Genomic DNA, 17,382 nt, shown 5'->3' with positions numbered 1-17,382 from the left:
TACATACTGAATGTGTGCTACAAGGTACACCACCTATTCACTGATACCAGTCATAGTCATATATCTACATGTGTGTAATGTATATATAAATTGAAACGCATGTACACTCATTTTTTCTACCCAGTTTCTAATCCCAACAGAGAAAATCCTCACTAATTTATACCATGTAAGATCTGAATTTGTAATGATGTGAAATGCATATGTGATTCTTAGTGAGTATAAGTTCACACAGAATGCCACAATCTGGGATTTTAATACATATGAAGTATTATTTATAGTACTGGAAATTAATGCACATATGCTTAATTAAGAAGCATTCATACTTAATATTCTCACTTTAATGTATACAGGAATTTTTAAAAATCATAATAAAATTTTTTCAAGTGAAATAAAGTCAATTTTATACTTAAATTAGTATAACTCTTACTTTCTCACTGAACTTTGGTACTGAACTAATGGGGGTTTTGTTTGGATTTTTTTATTTAAAGGGGAGAACATGAGCACAGTCCCACACTACTACAAATCATGCAGCCCCTTTCGTACATCTGGGTAAGTCACAGGTGTCCTGGCCCTGGAAAACTTCCTGCAAGGTCATGGTATGTCCCCTGTCACTTGAGTATATTAATGAGTTTTTAGTACATCAACAGTATAATTAGGGGTTGGTGTACTGCCAACCAGCACTCCAATTTTACAATTTTAAAGCTGCATATATTAATATAGAACATTTAATTTATTGCATAAATTAAAATTTATTAATAAAATGAGAATAACCAAAATGTATTCTATCTTAATGACAAGACAAATATGTTCTAGAGAGGGTGCAGCCAGCGTGCTCTTTGGAGGCAAAGATGATGAGGCTTTACCTCACTTACTCTAGGCATATTGCTAGGAGGGGCTATTCCTTAAAGGACATGATGCTCAGTAAGTTGGAGGGTCAGCGAAGGAGGGGAAGACCATTGCGCAGGTGGATTGACACCGAGGTAACTCATTAGGCTCTACTATGTCAGGAAATATGAAGGTGGCATAAGATAGGACAGGGTTCAGATCTGTTGTTCATAGAAAGGGTTGCTATGTGTCATATTTGACTTGACTGCACCTAATAACAACAACAATTCTATCCTAAAAGACAGAAGAGGACACGGTCAAAGTTGAAAGAGAAGCATAAAAGAAAAAGGAATTATGTGAGCAAGAGAGACTGAACAGTAAAAAGGCCAAGTAAAAGAGATTGATCAATAAGTATTTCTCAATTAAATGTGCACCACACACTGCCAATAATTTTCAACAAGCAGCTCCCAACATTCCCAATGACAAATGGACATCAGCCTACCATAATTTACTATTAAAAACACATGCCGGTTTGATTACGTACAGTGCACAGTGAGGTTGACAGAATCCTGATCTTCTCCTACAATATTTTCAGCCACACAAGAGATCTGTTTTCCACTGTCATCAGATGAGATGTTAGTTATCCTTAAGGAGCCCTGTGTGTGGCTTGTTTCATTCTACAAACAAATTAAGAGAAAAAAATAATCTTTATTAGGATTGAACCCAAAGTGACAAGATTTTTATTTCTTCTCTAAACTGGAGGGGGGTTAGGGAAGAAAAAAAAATTATATATACACACATAACATTAGAAAATTAATAGAGTGCAGGCAAAGAGATAAATAGAAGTTATTCTATTTCTCTAGTTTTAATTGCTTAACATTTAAACTTTACTTAATCCTTTAATTCCTTCCCACCTTCTTCCAAGGGACAAGACCTCAATGAGAGTTACTCACCTGGCTCATGATGTCACAGAGACGTCATTAGGGATCTACAGACTCTCCAGTCTAGGGGTATACACACTAAGATGCAAACCTGCGTCAGTCTTTGTTTGAATAAATAGAAAGTAAATCCACATCAATCTATATGTGGCCTTATAAAATATTAAATGATGATTAATTTAGGTTTAATACAATTTCTGATTTGATGAATTTAATTTCTGGTTTAAATCTGATTTAATTACGTTTAATACAAATTCCGATAGACTGTCATTATCTCTTTTTTTTAATACTGAGCCCAACACAAGCCTTACCAGATGTTTCGAGATCAGATGCCCAACATCCCAGTACATGTCAGGAGCCGGATCACCTGTGACACTACACGACAATGTAATAGACTTTCCTTCCTCCACAGTGAGGTTGGGTGCAGTCAGACTTGCTGATGGCAAGCCTGTAGATCAAGAAAAGGAAATGGAGATGTGTGCCAACGGATAAAGGCATTATTAAAATAATAAGAATAACTGAAAACATAACATTCCGTGCTTTAATTTCAATCCTTATTTGCTTTCTGAGGCTGATTTATATAGAAATTGAAAGTTCTAGATTGATAATTTTTACAGATTAAATGTGAACAAAAAAAGTTTGGTAATAATCCTTGGAAATAAATATCATACATTTCTTATAATTATAGAAAAACCTTTTTATTAAATGATACTATCTTACTGTTGTTAATTGCCTTCGAGTTGAGCACAACTCATAGCGACTCTATGAAGGCCTGAAGCCTCTCAACAACTCTCAACATTTATCAAAGTTCACAGGGTTTCCAGAGGCATGTTGTTTAAGAGGTGGATCTCTTCTACAGTTACTAATCCAGTTTTTTCTTTTTTTCCAGATATTTTAATTATTATTATTATTCACTCACTGTTGCAACCAATCTAGTTTTGAGTGCATAAATGGGTGCTTGTGGAATGGCATCTATTTTTCCTCTTCCTCCTTACTATACTCTTTCATAATCAAGACCATAAAGTCATGCTTGAGAAAGTAAAGGGTCATCAGGAGGGAGGCCCTCTGAGAGAAGAATTGGTCCAGCAGTTGCTTCAGTAATAGACTCAAATATGCCAGAAACCATGTGGACACTGAAAGACCAGAAAACCTTTTCCTGTTCTACATAAGGCTTACCATGAGTCAGAGGCCACGTGACAGCAGCTAACAACATCACCATTTGGTGGACACTGACTAGACCAGACAGCCTGCTTACTGCTGTAATCAAAGGAAAACCAAACCTATTCCGGTCTTGTAGTTACAGCCCATGGCCACTCGCCATTGTTTCTAAGGCTGTAATCTTTACAGGAGGCTTCTGCCTCATCTTTCTCCCTCAGGGAAGCTGGTGGATTCAAAGTGCTAACATTCTGGTTAGCAGTCCAACATGTAACACTATCAGGGCCCCTACCTTTCTCACCACTAGTTGTGAGGCTCTATCTTTTTTCTCATTTAATTAATGAAGAATATGAATCTTGGAAGGGACTTCTTTTGAAACAGTCTATAGGATGCTGTGATACTAACCTAAATATCTCTCCTCTCTGTTGGTTCAAATTACTCGGTAGCTCTGCAGGAAATAATGGGCAATCTCCTTCTGGCCTCAGAAAACTGGAGGGTCAGCTATGAGTTGGTTCCAACTCAAAAGCAGTGAATGAGATGATGCGTTTTGAAAAAATCAAACACATCTTAAGACATTCAAGTATGTGTGGACCTGGGACTTGAACATAAAGCACTGCACAACATGCCCATTCTAGTACAGATCATAAATGTCACTGCATACTCATGATCTAAGATCCAGCACATTCTAAAAATAATTATATCTCTATGTGTGAGAGAAGAGTGAGTCGCATTTATTTATAGTGAAATTGTATCACTCTGTCATAGCAGTTTCCGTAGGAATCTGTGTAAAATCAGCCAAGTCTAGATCTTTTAAATGTAAAGTCTTCTACAAATGACTAAGCAGCTGACTCACATTAATTCTACCACATTAATATGCTGGCCAAAGATTCAATAATGGAAAAAACAATCTGTACTTGAAATATCACTTGAGGTTTAATTAACACAATAAAAATGAATTGGGAAGTATGAATAGCCAAGGCAAGATAAACCATTTGCCAGGCACTACTCTCTGGCTTAATAAGATTTCAAATCAGCACAAGTAGAGAGAAAATATTCTAGCAAGACTTCTGAAAGATTCCAGCACTCCAAAACAGATCCTATTCTAAGTGCCACAGCTGTCTTCCTTTGCACTCTGGGAAACCTCACTGGAAGTGAGAGATGTCAGCCTCCTGTACATACGTAAACCTCCCTGTCAGCATCTCTTGTGCTGAACGTGTTCAGGAAAGGCATACCATCATGAAGACCTCAACAGACAATCACAGATCACCCAGGGGCAAACTAAAGTTCTTGAATGTGCCTCACCAGAAGACCTTGTTAAAATGTAGATCCTTTTCAGTAGACCATACTTTTGAGTGGTAAACATTTAGACAACAGTGTGGACAATTGTTCACTAAATGTTTTGTTTCTAGAGTTGTTCTTCTTACACTTGACAGAAGTCTAAGAGTTATCTAGTGCTAACTTTCTCAAAGTGTGTTCTGTGGAACTTTAACTCCTTCAAATGCTAAAAGAAAAAAGAAAAGGACTCAAGATTTAAAACAACAACAACCACTAATCATCTATAATAAACTAAACACTGTAACTCCTAGAACTTCCCAATGCACAGTGTGGTATTAAAAGCTCTGGGAATCCTAAAGTAAGATGTCCATTTCCCTATCACTGATTTATAACATTTACCAAGATGATTCAAGAACAATACCATTTTTTGAGTTCTGATATCTTGTTATGATCTTGTCATTATCATTTGAAGTAATTTCCCAAAATATAAGATACAAGCATTCATATTAAAATAGATGTAAAATGCATTTAAAACTAAATATACATCACTAATCCACTAGAACACACTTTTCAGGAACCGACTGTATGGACTAGATTCTTCAGTTACTGATTCAAAATATGCAGAGTCCCACTTCCTAATAACTGAGAATAATTAACCTCAAATCATTTTGCATTTTAAGTTCATGCTGTGGTAGATTAGGTGAGTCATGTTTGGGTTTTATTTTTAATATTCATCAGCAAATCTGAATTGTGTTCTTTTTCTCTGGTTTCACTGATATTGAGCCTCATTCACATCTAGTTAGGCTCCTTAACTAGTGTACTTCATTGATTCAAAGCCATCCAGCTCTGCCATGGGACTGCTTCTGCCAACAGAACTCTACCAAATGGTTCTGCTCCACAGCACATAAAGTCACTGCAAGTTAGAATTAACTGAAATGGACTTGAGATTTGGGGGTTGTGTTTTTCACAAAAAACATCCTCCCCCATGCCCAAGATTATCCCAGTTATTTATGACTTTGCTCTCTGTCTTTTCTTTTCCTCCTTTTATTTATGAATGTTAAAGAGCTCATAACAAATAAATACTTGACCTAGTCATTCATTTTCTCTCAAAAGAATATTAAAGACCATAATCTTTCCTTCTAACAGTTCTATCTTTTCACAATATCCTTCCACTTCTTTGTCTCCTAAAGGGATACATTTTACAAACCAGGAAAAAAGCTTGGATGAGTCTGATCTATTTATTTAAAAGTGATCTATTTATTTATTTACTTGGTTGTAAAAGAAAAATAAAAACACAAACCTACAATATTAGCAATTGCTTTCCAAGCTCACAATTTCAGCTTCTAAACCCGTATAAGCATGACATGCCAATAAAAGCAGCCACATACCTTCTAAATACTAAAATTCAAACAGTAGCTGACATACTAGAGGAAAAACAATGCAAAACAAAACCCCGTGGCATTTCAGAAAGATAAAGAAAAGCAAAACTGTGTCTTTACTTATTTTAGTACATGAGACTCAATCTCTAGTAAAATTACACCAGACTTGCCATAACTTTTTCAGAGAAATTAAAATAAATGCAGTTAAGAGACTAAAAAACCCATAATGTTTTACACCGTACTTTCCATAGACAGAATTAAGATGACATGCTCTTATAATCTTCTGTGACTGTTATCAAAGAATTGTTATCAATCTGTTTTCTTGGTTGAAAAATAAACAAACATAAGAAGTATGAAGGAATATGCTAAACAGACATGTGTACTACAAAATACAGCTTAAGGGGGAAAAGCAAGTATTAGACCATTAAAATCAATTTAACTCGAGGTATCTCCCTGTGTACCAGGCAGTTGGCACTATCCTAAACTGTATTTTGTTGATGCATCTTAAGATGTCTCTACATTAAAAATTCAAAGGCAGAAAAAGGGAAAATGAAATTGCTCTCATAAACAACAAAGAAAGCCGAGACAATGTATGAGACTGTAGGACTGTTTTATGTGGTAAGTAAACAGTTCTTAAACCATCAACTGGGTTAATACCTTATATTCACTGTGGGGCAGGCCATCACCCTCTACAGTAACCAGCCACTAGGAAGGCAGGGTGAGGGATGGCTTTGATATGGTCCAGAGAAATACTGCTTTTCTTAAGCATATTTTGCAAGTCTACTTAGAACAGAGCATGTCACCTACCATTAACACTTGCAAAAGAAACCCCCTTACACATGGGATATAAAACATAATTTTAGCACCAAAAACCCCTATATAAAATGTATTGTTATTTAACAATCCCCTTCAGTCAAAAGGCTTACACTGCAAGATTAACTGCTGAAACCAAATCAAGTGGGTAGGGTTTGAGAGCAAAATACGTAAAAATACTATCCCTAAAAGACAAAACAAAACAAAAAACTTATGTGATATACAATTTTACCGAAGAACAATGAAGGGAGTAGCAGGTATCTTTTTTATGTGGAATGATAAATCAGCACAACCTGCCAAAGTAACTTTCCTTATTTTTCACATGGGTGATTCCATTCCAGCCTTGAGAACCAGTGTACATTAAACAAAAAGAGAAAACCAAATCACTACTGTCAAGTTTTGACTCACAGTGAGTCTGCAGCCTGTCCGATCAGGTCTCTGGGGTGTTCCCTGCCTTTCTGGGTACCCTGCTTCCACTTTCTCTGCAGTGAGGCAGGTGGGTCCAAACCGCGGGCCCTTCCAATGGTCCTAGGCTCAAAATGCTGTGGCACCAGGGCTATGACTATGATTAATAACATTTTCCCCCTAAGATTTAGGTGGGCCTGATGGAAAAACAGGCCATAACATTTTCATATCATGAATAAATTTACAGTCATTTACAGCGGGAGAAAATGCTAGAAAAATATAGTGAGCCATTTTGTCTGGGGATGGCACAGTTATATTCCCCAGTCCCTTCTACTATACTTGCTAAATCACATAAGGAAAAAGGAGAAACAAGACTCTCAAAATGCAAAGATGGCAGAAAGTGCAATGAAAATTGCAAAATGCTAAAATATGGTATGATTTGGTTAGACCAAACAGATTCATCCTGGAAAGGGTTAAACCGGGTGGTTCTTTAGAGGCAAGGATTCTGAGGCTCCGTCTAACATACTTTGGACATGTTGCTTGGGAGGGTGGAGGGACAGTGCAGGGGGGGAAGGCCCTCTATGAGGTGGATTGATTCAGTGACTGGGATAATCGGGATGAGTGTGTCGAAGACAGTACAATTGGCATGGGACAGAGCAGAGTTTAGGGCTGTTGTACACAGGGTCGCAATGAGTCGCAAGCGACTCGACAGTACATAACAACAACAATATAAATAAGCTGTTGTCACAAAACTGAAATATTTGTATTATTATGTTAAAAATCTGGTTCCATTTGATCATTAATATAATATGTTTGATGTATTTATTAGTTAATCAATTCAGCATTTATTAAATACATATTATATATGCAGTAGTTTTAGGAGTACATAAGACACCAACTGGGTGCATATTTGTGTATATAATGCAAATTTGCAAGCATCATCTCCATATAGTACTTGCAAGACAAAATACAATTGACTTGAACATATCATGAACCGCTGAGAATAATAATTATAGCTATGTCATGAAGAGGATGAAAGCAAGCTGTTTCTTGGAGGTAAGGATTTTCAGGCTCTGTCTGACATACTTTGGGTATGCTGCTACGAGGGACTAGTCCTTAGGTTAAGGACATCATGCTTGAAGGGTGGAGGGACAGCACAGGAGAGGAAGATCCCAAGGAGACGAATTGACACAGTAACTGTGGTAATGATGGTAGGTGTGTCAGAGACAGTGAGACTGAGACAGGATAGGGCAGGTTTCATCGGGTTGCTATGAATCATGGTTGACTTGATGGCACATAACAACAATAACAACTATTATTCATGGATTCTGTATTTTTAAATTTACCCTCAAAAACGCAAAAATAATGCAAATGACACCTCATTGCCAAGGAATGGGAATTAACTCATAGCTCACCATATAGCAGGTTTTAAGAGGTCGTACATACATGGGAGAAGACTGTGCACCTTTCTCTCATGAAACTTCTGGTGAATCTGAACCACCTGTTTTGGGGATGGCAGCACTATTCCTTACCACTAGGCCACTAGAGCTCCCCTAACATCAACATTCATATGCTTTTGTGGGGGAAAAAATTTAACTGTTTGAAATCCACGTCCTCCGCTGAGGTCTAACCATGCTGACATCAATCTCTTCATTCTTGTTTTAGTGTTTTTTCTATTTTTTTTCTTGTTTTAATTCTTAAACTGTAAATAAGTTTCCTTCCCACAGTATACTCACTGTCTTTTTTTTTTTTGCTTTGTTTGTTGGTGATGTCACTATTTAAAGTGCCATACTGTGTCAGGCAGCTAACTGAAAGGTGGACAGTTCAAATCCACAAGCAATTCGATGAGACAAAAATGGGCAATCTGTTATGTAAAAATTTGTTGCCATCAAGTCAAGTATGACTCACAGTGACCCTATGAATAAAAGATCTGAACCCAGTCCTGTTCTGTGCCATCCTCACATCTCCTGACACACAAGAACCCATTACAGCAATCACTACGTCAATCCATCTGGTTGAAGGTCTTCTTCTCCTTTGCCGACCATCCACGATTCCCAACATCATGTCCCTCTCCAAGGAATAGCCTCTCCTAGCAGTATGTCCAAAGTATGTGAGGTGAAGCCTCAGAGTTCTTCCCTCCAAAGAGCACTCCGGTTACACCCCTTCCAAGACATATCTGTTCAATGCTCTTCTGCAACACCAAATGCATCAATTCTTTTTCTGTCATCCTTATTCACTGTCCAAGTCTCAGATGCACAGCTAATAATTGGAAAGACTATGGCCTAAATCAGACACACCTTAGTCCTCAAATTGACAGCACTACTTCTCAATAATTTGGAAAGGGCCCTAACTGCAGATTTTCCCAGTGTAATGTGTCTCCTTATCTGCTCATACAAAGGGTGGATCCAAGCAAGATGAAGCTGTTGACAGTTTCAATCTCCTCTCCATCCATCATGATGCTGCGTATTGGTTCAGTGGTAAGAATCTTTGTTTTCTTGGTTTTAAGAAAGAATCGGTACTCAAGGATGCACTCCTTGATTTTCTGCAACAAGCGCTTCAAATCCTCCTTACTTCCAGCAAGTAATGTTGTGTCCTCTGCATAACACAAGTTATTGATGAGTCTCCTTCCAATTCTGATGCCACATTCCTCTTCACAGAATCCAGCTTCTCAGATAATTTGTGCAGCATATAGATTTAACAAGTATGGAGTTGGAATACAAACCTGACAGTGAATAAGGAGCAGTAATTGGAAAATATGGGCTTGGTGATAGAAATGAAGCTAGACATAGAATGACTGAATTTTGTATTTACAATGATTTATTCATTGCAAATAATTTTTCTAAAAGACAAAAAAAGATGACTTTGCATACGGATTTCACCTGACAGGCTGCAAAGGAATCAGATTGACTATAATTGTGGAAGAAATCATTGGAGAAGCTCAATATCAGCAGTCAAAATGAGGCCAGGGGCAGACTGTGGATGAGATCAATTACTGATGCTGTTGACGTTTTTGTTATGTGCCATGTCGAGTCGTCTGCAACTCATAGAAACTCTATGTACAACAGCCCTAAACTGTGCTCTATCCTGTGCCAATCTTACTGTCTCTGACACACCTATCCCTATTACTCTAGTCATTTAATCAATCCATCTCATCGAAGGTCTTCTTCTTCTGTGCTGTCCCTCCACCCCTCCCAAAAATGATGTCTCTCTCCAAGGAATTATCCCTCCTTGCAACATGCCCAAAATATGTCAGATGAAGTTTCAGAATTCTTGCATGCATGGAGCAGCCTGGTTTAACAGTCTTCAGGATGAACCTATTTGTTCTCTTAGCAATCCATGGTATATTCAATACTCTTCTCCAATACCACAGCTCAAAAGCATCAATTCTCCTATCATCTTTAGTCATTGTTCAACTCTCTGATGCATAGCAAGTGATTGCAAAGACCATGGCCTGTATCAGGTGCACCTTTGTCTCCAGAATGACATCACTGCTCTTCAGTACTTTGGACAGGTCTCTGACAGCAGATTTTCTCAATGCAATACATCATATGCAAGTTCAAAGTGAGGCTGAAGATCATTAAAATAAGTCCACAGGAACCAAGATATGATCTTGGATCAATTCCACCTGAATTTCATGATCATCTTAAGAACAGATTTGAGACAATGAACAATGATAGAAGACCAAACGAGTTGTGGGTGGATATCATCCCTGAAGAAAGCAAATGGTCATTATAGAAAGAGAGAAGAAAGAAAATAATTGAAATGGATTTCAGAAGAGACTCTAAAGATTGTACAGGAAACCAAACCTAAAGAAAAACATACTGAAGTGAAAGAGCTGAACAGACAATTTCAAAAGGCAGCTTAGGAGGACAAAGCAATTATTATAATGGAATGTTCAGAGAAGGGAAACATTTGCTCTGCATTTCTCAAACAGATAGAACTGTAAAACAAATTTAAGCCCCTTGTCACAATGTTAAAGGATACTATAGGTAATATATTGAATAACCCAGAAAGCATCAAAAGAAGATATTGTGAACACAGAGAGTCACTGTACCAGAAAGAATGGATTAAGACTGAAAAATTTAAGGAAGTACCATATGAACAGAAGCCAATGGTGATAAAAGAGGAAGTGGAAGCTTCATTGAAGGCATAGGCAAAAAATAAAGCCCGAGGAATCGATGGGATACCAATCGACTTGTTTGAATTAACAGATGCAGTCTTGGATACACTCACCAGTCACACATCCTTCCCAATTAAGCAACTACCTTTTTAAAGAAACACCAATGGTGACTTTACACATGGACCTCACTTGACAGTCTGCACACAAATCAGTTTGACTACATCTGTGGAAATAATCATTGGAGAAGTTCAATATCAGTAGTCAGAGCAGGTGCTGCCTGTGGAATAGACCATTAATTACTCATGTGCAAATTCAATTTGAAGCTGATGAAAATTAAAATAAATCCACAAGAGGCAAAGTATGACCTTGAATCTATTCCACCTGAATTAAAAGAACAGGTTTGATCATCACCAATGAGTGAAGATAAGAAGATCAGTGGAATGAAATCAAGAATATCATTCACACAGAGAGAAAAAGGTTATAATAAATGCAGAGGAGAAAGAAAAAGCCAAAATGGATGTCACAAGGAACTATATAAACTGCATTAGAGCTTCAAGAAGGCAAAACAAAGGGAAGCTGGAATAAAAGAGCTGAACAAAGTTGTCCCAAAGGACAACTTGAGAAGACAAAGCCAAATATTGTAGCAAAATGTGCAAAGAGCTGGAGTCAGAGAATAAAAAGAGAAGAACTCACTCAGCAGTGTCAAGCTGAAAGAATTGGAAAAAGCAATGGTAGGTAACAAGAATTTATCTAGTGTACTAGATAAGATAATTTCTATTCTAATAGGATAGAATTCAATAGTTCTAGGAAAATACATATGAAAAGGTAGAGTAGGGCCATTTTTTTTTCTTTTAGTGAAACAAAAACAAGAGGTTTGCCAATATAAAATATCTTGATATGACTATAAAATAGTACATTGTTTTTGTTGTTTGTGTACCATCGAGTTAAGTCCAACCCATAGCTGACCCTCCAGCATGATTTTGTTGTTGTGTTGTTAAGTACCGTCGAGTTGTAGGTGACTCACAGTGATCCAATGAATGAAAGTTCTCTACACTTGTATGCGTGACTTTCATCCTTTCTCCAGGTTCATAGGGTTTCCGGAGGCAAGCTATTTACAGAAGTGGATGCCACTCCTGCTTCCAGCATGATTTTAGAGGCAGTTAATTGCACAGGAGGAAATTGCCCATCCTTTTCCCAAGGAGCAGTTGGTGCCCCTGAACTGCTCACCTTTGGGGTTGTGGCGCAGCTTCAAACTACCAGAGCTCCCCATAAAACAGTATAGTCATTTTTAATACACAAATCAAGTTGTTGTCATCATTGTTAAGTGCCATCAAAGTGACTCCAACTCACAGCAACCCTATATGCAACAGGACAAATTACCGCCTGCTTGTGCATCATCAAACTCCCTGCTGTGCATCAGTCCACTCTTGTGCCTGCTGTGTGAATCCATCTATTTGAGTGCCTTCCTCTTTCTCTGATCATGTTCTTTAACAAGTAAGATGTCTTTCTTCAAGCTCTGGTCCTGCTTGATAGCATGCCCAACAAATGTAAGGCCAAGTGTCACCTTCTTCGCTTCCATGTAGCATTCTGGCTTTCCTTCTTCCAAGACATATTTACTTATTCCTCAGTACGTCCATGGCACGTTCAACATTTTTCATGAACATCACAATTCAAAGGCATCAATTCTTCTTTGACCTTCTTTATTTACTGTCCCATTTTTATAGGCATATGATGCTACTAAAAATGCCCTGGTTTAAGTCAGGTGCACCTTAGTATTCAAAGTTATATCCTTGCTCTTTAATGTTTATAAAAGGTCCTAGGAAGCAGATTTGTCCAAAGCAGCACATCCTTTGGTTTCCTGATTATTGTTTCCGAGGATGAAGATTATAGGTCCAAGTAAAATTGACAACTTCCATCTTTTCTCTGTTTGTCATTGTGTTAAGTATTAATTCAGTTATGAGGATTTCTGTTTTCTTTAGGTTGAAGGAAAAACTGTAATTTGAACTTCATTAATAAGTATTTCAAGCCTTTTTCATTGTCTAGCATCAAAGTTGTATCATCTGCATATCACAGGTTATCAATAAGTTTTCCTTTCACCCTTATGCTGTGTTCTTCTCCATGAAGTCCAGCTCCTCAGATTATCTGCTCAGCATATAGACTGAGCAGGTACTGTGGAAGGAGAAAATCCTGACATACACCTTTCCTGATGTTAAACCATGCAGTTTCTCTTTGCAAATGATGTAAACAAGAAGTACTGCTTCAAACTAGGTAACTTAGTACTCATATAATTGTACAAAAAAGATAAAAATTTAAAGATATTGGTTGATACATTTTTGAAGCAATAAAAATGGAAAATATATGTGCATCAACATGTAGCTTTTGAAGTAGTGAAATAGCTGGGTCATATGGAATTTCGATGTTCAGCTATTTGAGGAAGCATCAAACTGCCTTCCTGAATGGTTGTACCATTTTACAATCCCACCAACACATATACGAGTTCCTTTCTTGCCAAATCCTCTCCGACATTTATTACTTTTGCCCTGTTAAACTTTTTCACTGTTGCTGGAATGAGATGATACCTCACTGTGGATTTGATTTTCATCTCTCTTATTGCCAGTGATTTGGAGCATTTCTTCATGTGTCTGTTTGCCATTCAAATATCTTCCTCTATAAAAATTCTTTCCATGTCTTTTACCCATTTTGTAATTGGGTTATCAGTTTTTTTCTTTGTGGAGGCCCGGGAGTATTCTGTAAACTTTCATTATGAGACTCTTGTCTGAGATGGTATTACCAAATGTGTGTTCACATTCGGTACATTTTCTTTTCACCCTGTTGGAAAAAGTTTTTGATGCACACATGGATATAATCTTTAGAAGGTCCCATTCATCAATTTTATCTTCTTCAGATTGTGCATTTCTGGCTGTATTTGGCAGTCTCTTTATATCCTAGACTAGTGTTTCTAACCACTGTGAAACCAGGGCCCAAAGTTATTATTTCCTTCAGTGAGCTTGCTATTGGATTTGAACCATCACGCTTTTGATTGGTAGCCAAATTCTCTAACCACTGGACTAGTGCTTTGAAGCTTGATGCTAGTTTGTCTCTTATGATCTTTATGGTTTCGGCTTTATTCCCAGGTCTCTGAACCACCTTGAGTTGATTTTTGTGTAGAGTGTGAAATGTGGATCCTGTTTCAACTTTCTGCAGGTAGAAGTCCAGTTTTGCCAGCAAATGGAGATTAGTACACCAATATTTATAGCAGCATTATTCACCATTGCAAGAACATGCAAACAGCTTAGATGTCCAACCACAATGGAATGGATTGAGAAATTAGGGTACATTCACACAATGGAATACCACGCAGCAAACAGGAGCAATGATTTTTAAATTATTACCTGACTTTGGAGGGACTTGAGAGCATTATGCTGAGTGAACTAATTCAGTCCCACAAAGACAAATATCGTATTAAACCATTATTGTAGAATGAATATAAGGATCCAAGGGGGAGGGGAGAGTGGAAGCAGAGGGATGAGGATGTGCAGGGGGAGGAGGTATTAATCATGGAATTGTACAGTTTGATGGGTGAGGGAAACTGGAAGAATCTGTTCTGGAAAACAATATTTTTGAATTTTGTAAATAAACTAGTATAATAAAAAAGTAGTTTTAAGTACTTATTAAAAAAGAAAACTAAAAGAAAAAACAAACAGTATAGTGATAGAAAATGGAATTTGTCAATTCACCAGTGCTGTTTTATGTTACTCTATGAAAATCAGTTGATATGAATTGTAAATCTTTGCATGAGTAACAATTCTATTCTAATTGATCAACCATTTATTATCAATTTATAACTTTCAATAAGTAAAAATTTGTTAAAAATTTAAAATTGACAAATCAGGGAAAACTAGGAATTTACTCTGACCTAGCCTCCCACCTCAATCACAAGACTAAAGGTCATCATTATTACCTATTCAGGGTAAGACTCAAACATTATCTCACTTTTATTACAGTTTTCAGTAAGAATAAGCAAGAGTTAGAGCTCCTTATTCAGAAGGTCTTCTAAAAACCTCAGCATGTCCCGGTATCCACCAAGGGTAGAGTCAGACAGTGAAATACTACACTTAACAATTTTAAAAAAATTTTTTTTCCCTCTACTAGTTTATTTTCAAATTCAAATACAAATGAACAAATATTTTTTTATATGCACAGATAGATGAACAAACATGCAAAGCAATCACCACTGCCTTCTTTGTTCCATTATGTACTTTAAAATCACCCATTAAGAATTACTACTTGGCTTGCAAAGAACATCTGGCTAAGTTGTTGCCAACTGATTTTTCTCTCTACATTGCACACAAACGCTGTGTTACAGGACAGTCACAGCACACTGCTGAACATCAGGGTTGTGGCCATCCCCTCGAGTTCTCTGCATACCACGGCAGTCAAAATCAGTAACAGCAAATAGCAAATATAACGGGATGATATAAAAGTCAGTTACCGTTTTACAATAGTGGGACTGACATTGGGGTTGGAGGGAGACTGAGAAAGGATAAATTATGTATACTGCATTGAAACAGATGAGGGAGAGAACTGTTTAAAAGGGATATATGATTAGGCATTATTGTCATGACAGGAGTCCAGAATGAAGTCTGCATGGTGGAGTGGACTTGGGGGAAATGATGGAAAGGAAATTCTTAGTTGAAAATTTCTTAACTTGGATACTGTAGGACGCTGTAGTCCATGGGTAGGCCTCAGGAAGTGAGGGGATCTTTGGAATTTATAAAGAACGGTTTGTGCCTATGTTTATTTGCAATATGATATAAGGAAGGACTTGGGCCTTTGAGTCAACTGTCAGTGCAAATCCTGGTTCCCTTATTTACTAATTTTGTGATCTTGACCAGTTATTTAATTTCTTGTTTTCCTGTCTGATAAAATAACATGTACCTTTTAAAGTTGTTAGGAAGAGTCAGTGAATTAATATATGGAGAATATTTAGAACCCAGCCTATATTTAAAAAAAAAAAAATCTAAATTTAAAAAAAAAAGTTACCACAATTGGGGATCTGCAGGCTTGCCAAGGGGATGTTCTTGCTGCTCTCATTCAGGCAGTACAGATCCTGAGTTTCTGGGCGGGGCCTGGTCTCTTGAAGGGTCTTGATCCACATAATGTCACAGGAGCACATAAATGGATTGCCGACCAGAATCCTAGAGAAACACAATGGAAATTGAGTCAGTCTCTTCTCTTTGTTCTAATGTTTATTAAATACTACATCATGAATTCTTTTATGACAATAATCCTTGGAATCTCCTTTCATAGCCTGATGTTACTTACTATTTATTTACTGAATACCTATGAGTTTTTCTTATGTGCAAACACTCGCACACAGGGACTAGGACATAAAAGTCTGAAAAATTTATAAAATTGTATGGAAAACAAGGGAGGAGCCACAAATGGCAGTAACAGAGAAACTTTTCTTTAAAAATTCCTATGGTTGATTCCCTCTGAAGGCTGTCCCGTGTGTGTCAGAGTAGAACTGGGCTCTACAGAGTTAAGGATTTCCAAAAGTGCATCAGCAGGCCAGCCTTTCAAGAGTTCTCCATGGATTCCACGCAGCAATCTTGAGGCCAGTTGCTGAAATGAAGCCCCCTACACCACCCAGGGACTCCACGTTAGGAATATATGTCCCATGAGATGGGAGAACAAGGTACTATAACAAATTTATCCTTTTTATTACATAACATTCTAAGTAAGACACCAAAGGTAGGTTTCCAAAAACTCTATCACACTCTTTCTGGCCAAGATAGAGATTCAAGTATTGTCATCCAATCAGCTCAAACTTTGGTGGGGCAGAACAATCTCATCATAACTCAAATGCAAGGCAGTAACAGAGCCTGGGTGCCACGAGACAGTACTTGGCCCTTTCTGCTTAGGACAAGCATGGGTTCCATGGCTCCGAGTCAGCTGGAGTAACTGCTAGAGAACCTGGGAGGAGCTCTCTACTTCCTACACACATACACACACACACACACACACACACACACACACACACACACGCGCGCGCAGCTTCTGGACATGTGACAGCAAGGGCAGAGCTGAGGGGGGTACCCAGTACTGAGCTAGCCTGGGAGAGAATACCAGGAGGAAACGCGGCAGGGCTGAGCTACTGCGCCTGGACACCCGGGGCCCTGCAACCCGGGAAAGAGGAAGCAGTCAAGGAGAAAACAAAAACCACAAGGAAAAAAAAATCTTTAAATGCTTATTTATAATACTCAGTGGCCTATTTAAAATGAATTCCACTTATGGTAATGAGCCTTTAAATGAGGCCATTTAAAATCCTTGCATAGGCTCTGTCTGGCATTAACCACAATACTTAAGATTTCCGTCAGGACAGGACCTGGGCTTTGCAGCATCATTTACCCTGTGGTTTTCTGGTCGGGTTCTAAGAAATGCAGGGATCCCTGAAGACTTTTTCAGGAGT

General features: G+C 37.8%; 1 protein-coding gene across 5 annotated transcripts in view; it reads right to left on the bottom strand.

The window, feature by feature from the left end:
- The window catches only part of NTRK2 (neurotrophic tyrosine kinase, receptor, type 2), a 709,069-nt gene that overhangs the window by 632,018 nt on the left and 59,669 nt on the right, over positions 1-17,382 (bottom strand). For all 5 annotated transcript variants that reach the window (XM_006902202.1, XM_006902205.1, XM_006902201.1 and 2 more), the window contains exons 5-7: positions 15,954-16,108; positions 2,075-2,211; positions 1,370-1,502 (exon numbers count right to left, since the gene is read on the bottom strand). In XM_006902202.1, coding sequence (XP_006902264.1) covers positions 1,370-1,502; positions 2,075-2,211; positions 15,954-16,108 — 425 coding nt within the window. The remainder of the gene's footprint in view (positions 1-1,369; positions 1,503-2,074; positions 2,212-15,953; positions 16,109-17,382) is intronic.

The sequence above is a fragment of the Elephantulus edwardii genome, unplaced genomic scaffold, assembly GCF_000299155.1.
Source record: "Elephantulus edwardii isolate Elephantulus edwardi_28Jun2011 unplaced genomic scaffold, EleEdw1.0 scaffold00381, whole genome shotgun sequence".
Lineage (NCBI taxonomy): Eukaryota > Metazoa > Chordata > Mammalia > Macroscelidea > Macroscelididae > Elephantulus > Elephantulus edwardii.
Note: the sequence above shows the minus strand (reverse complement) of the source record. Positions and strands in the feature narration are given on the sequence as shown.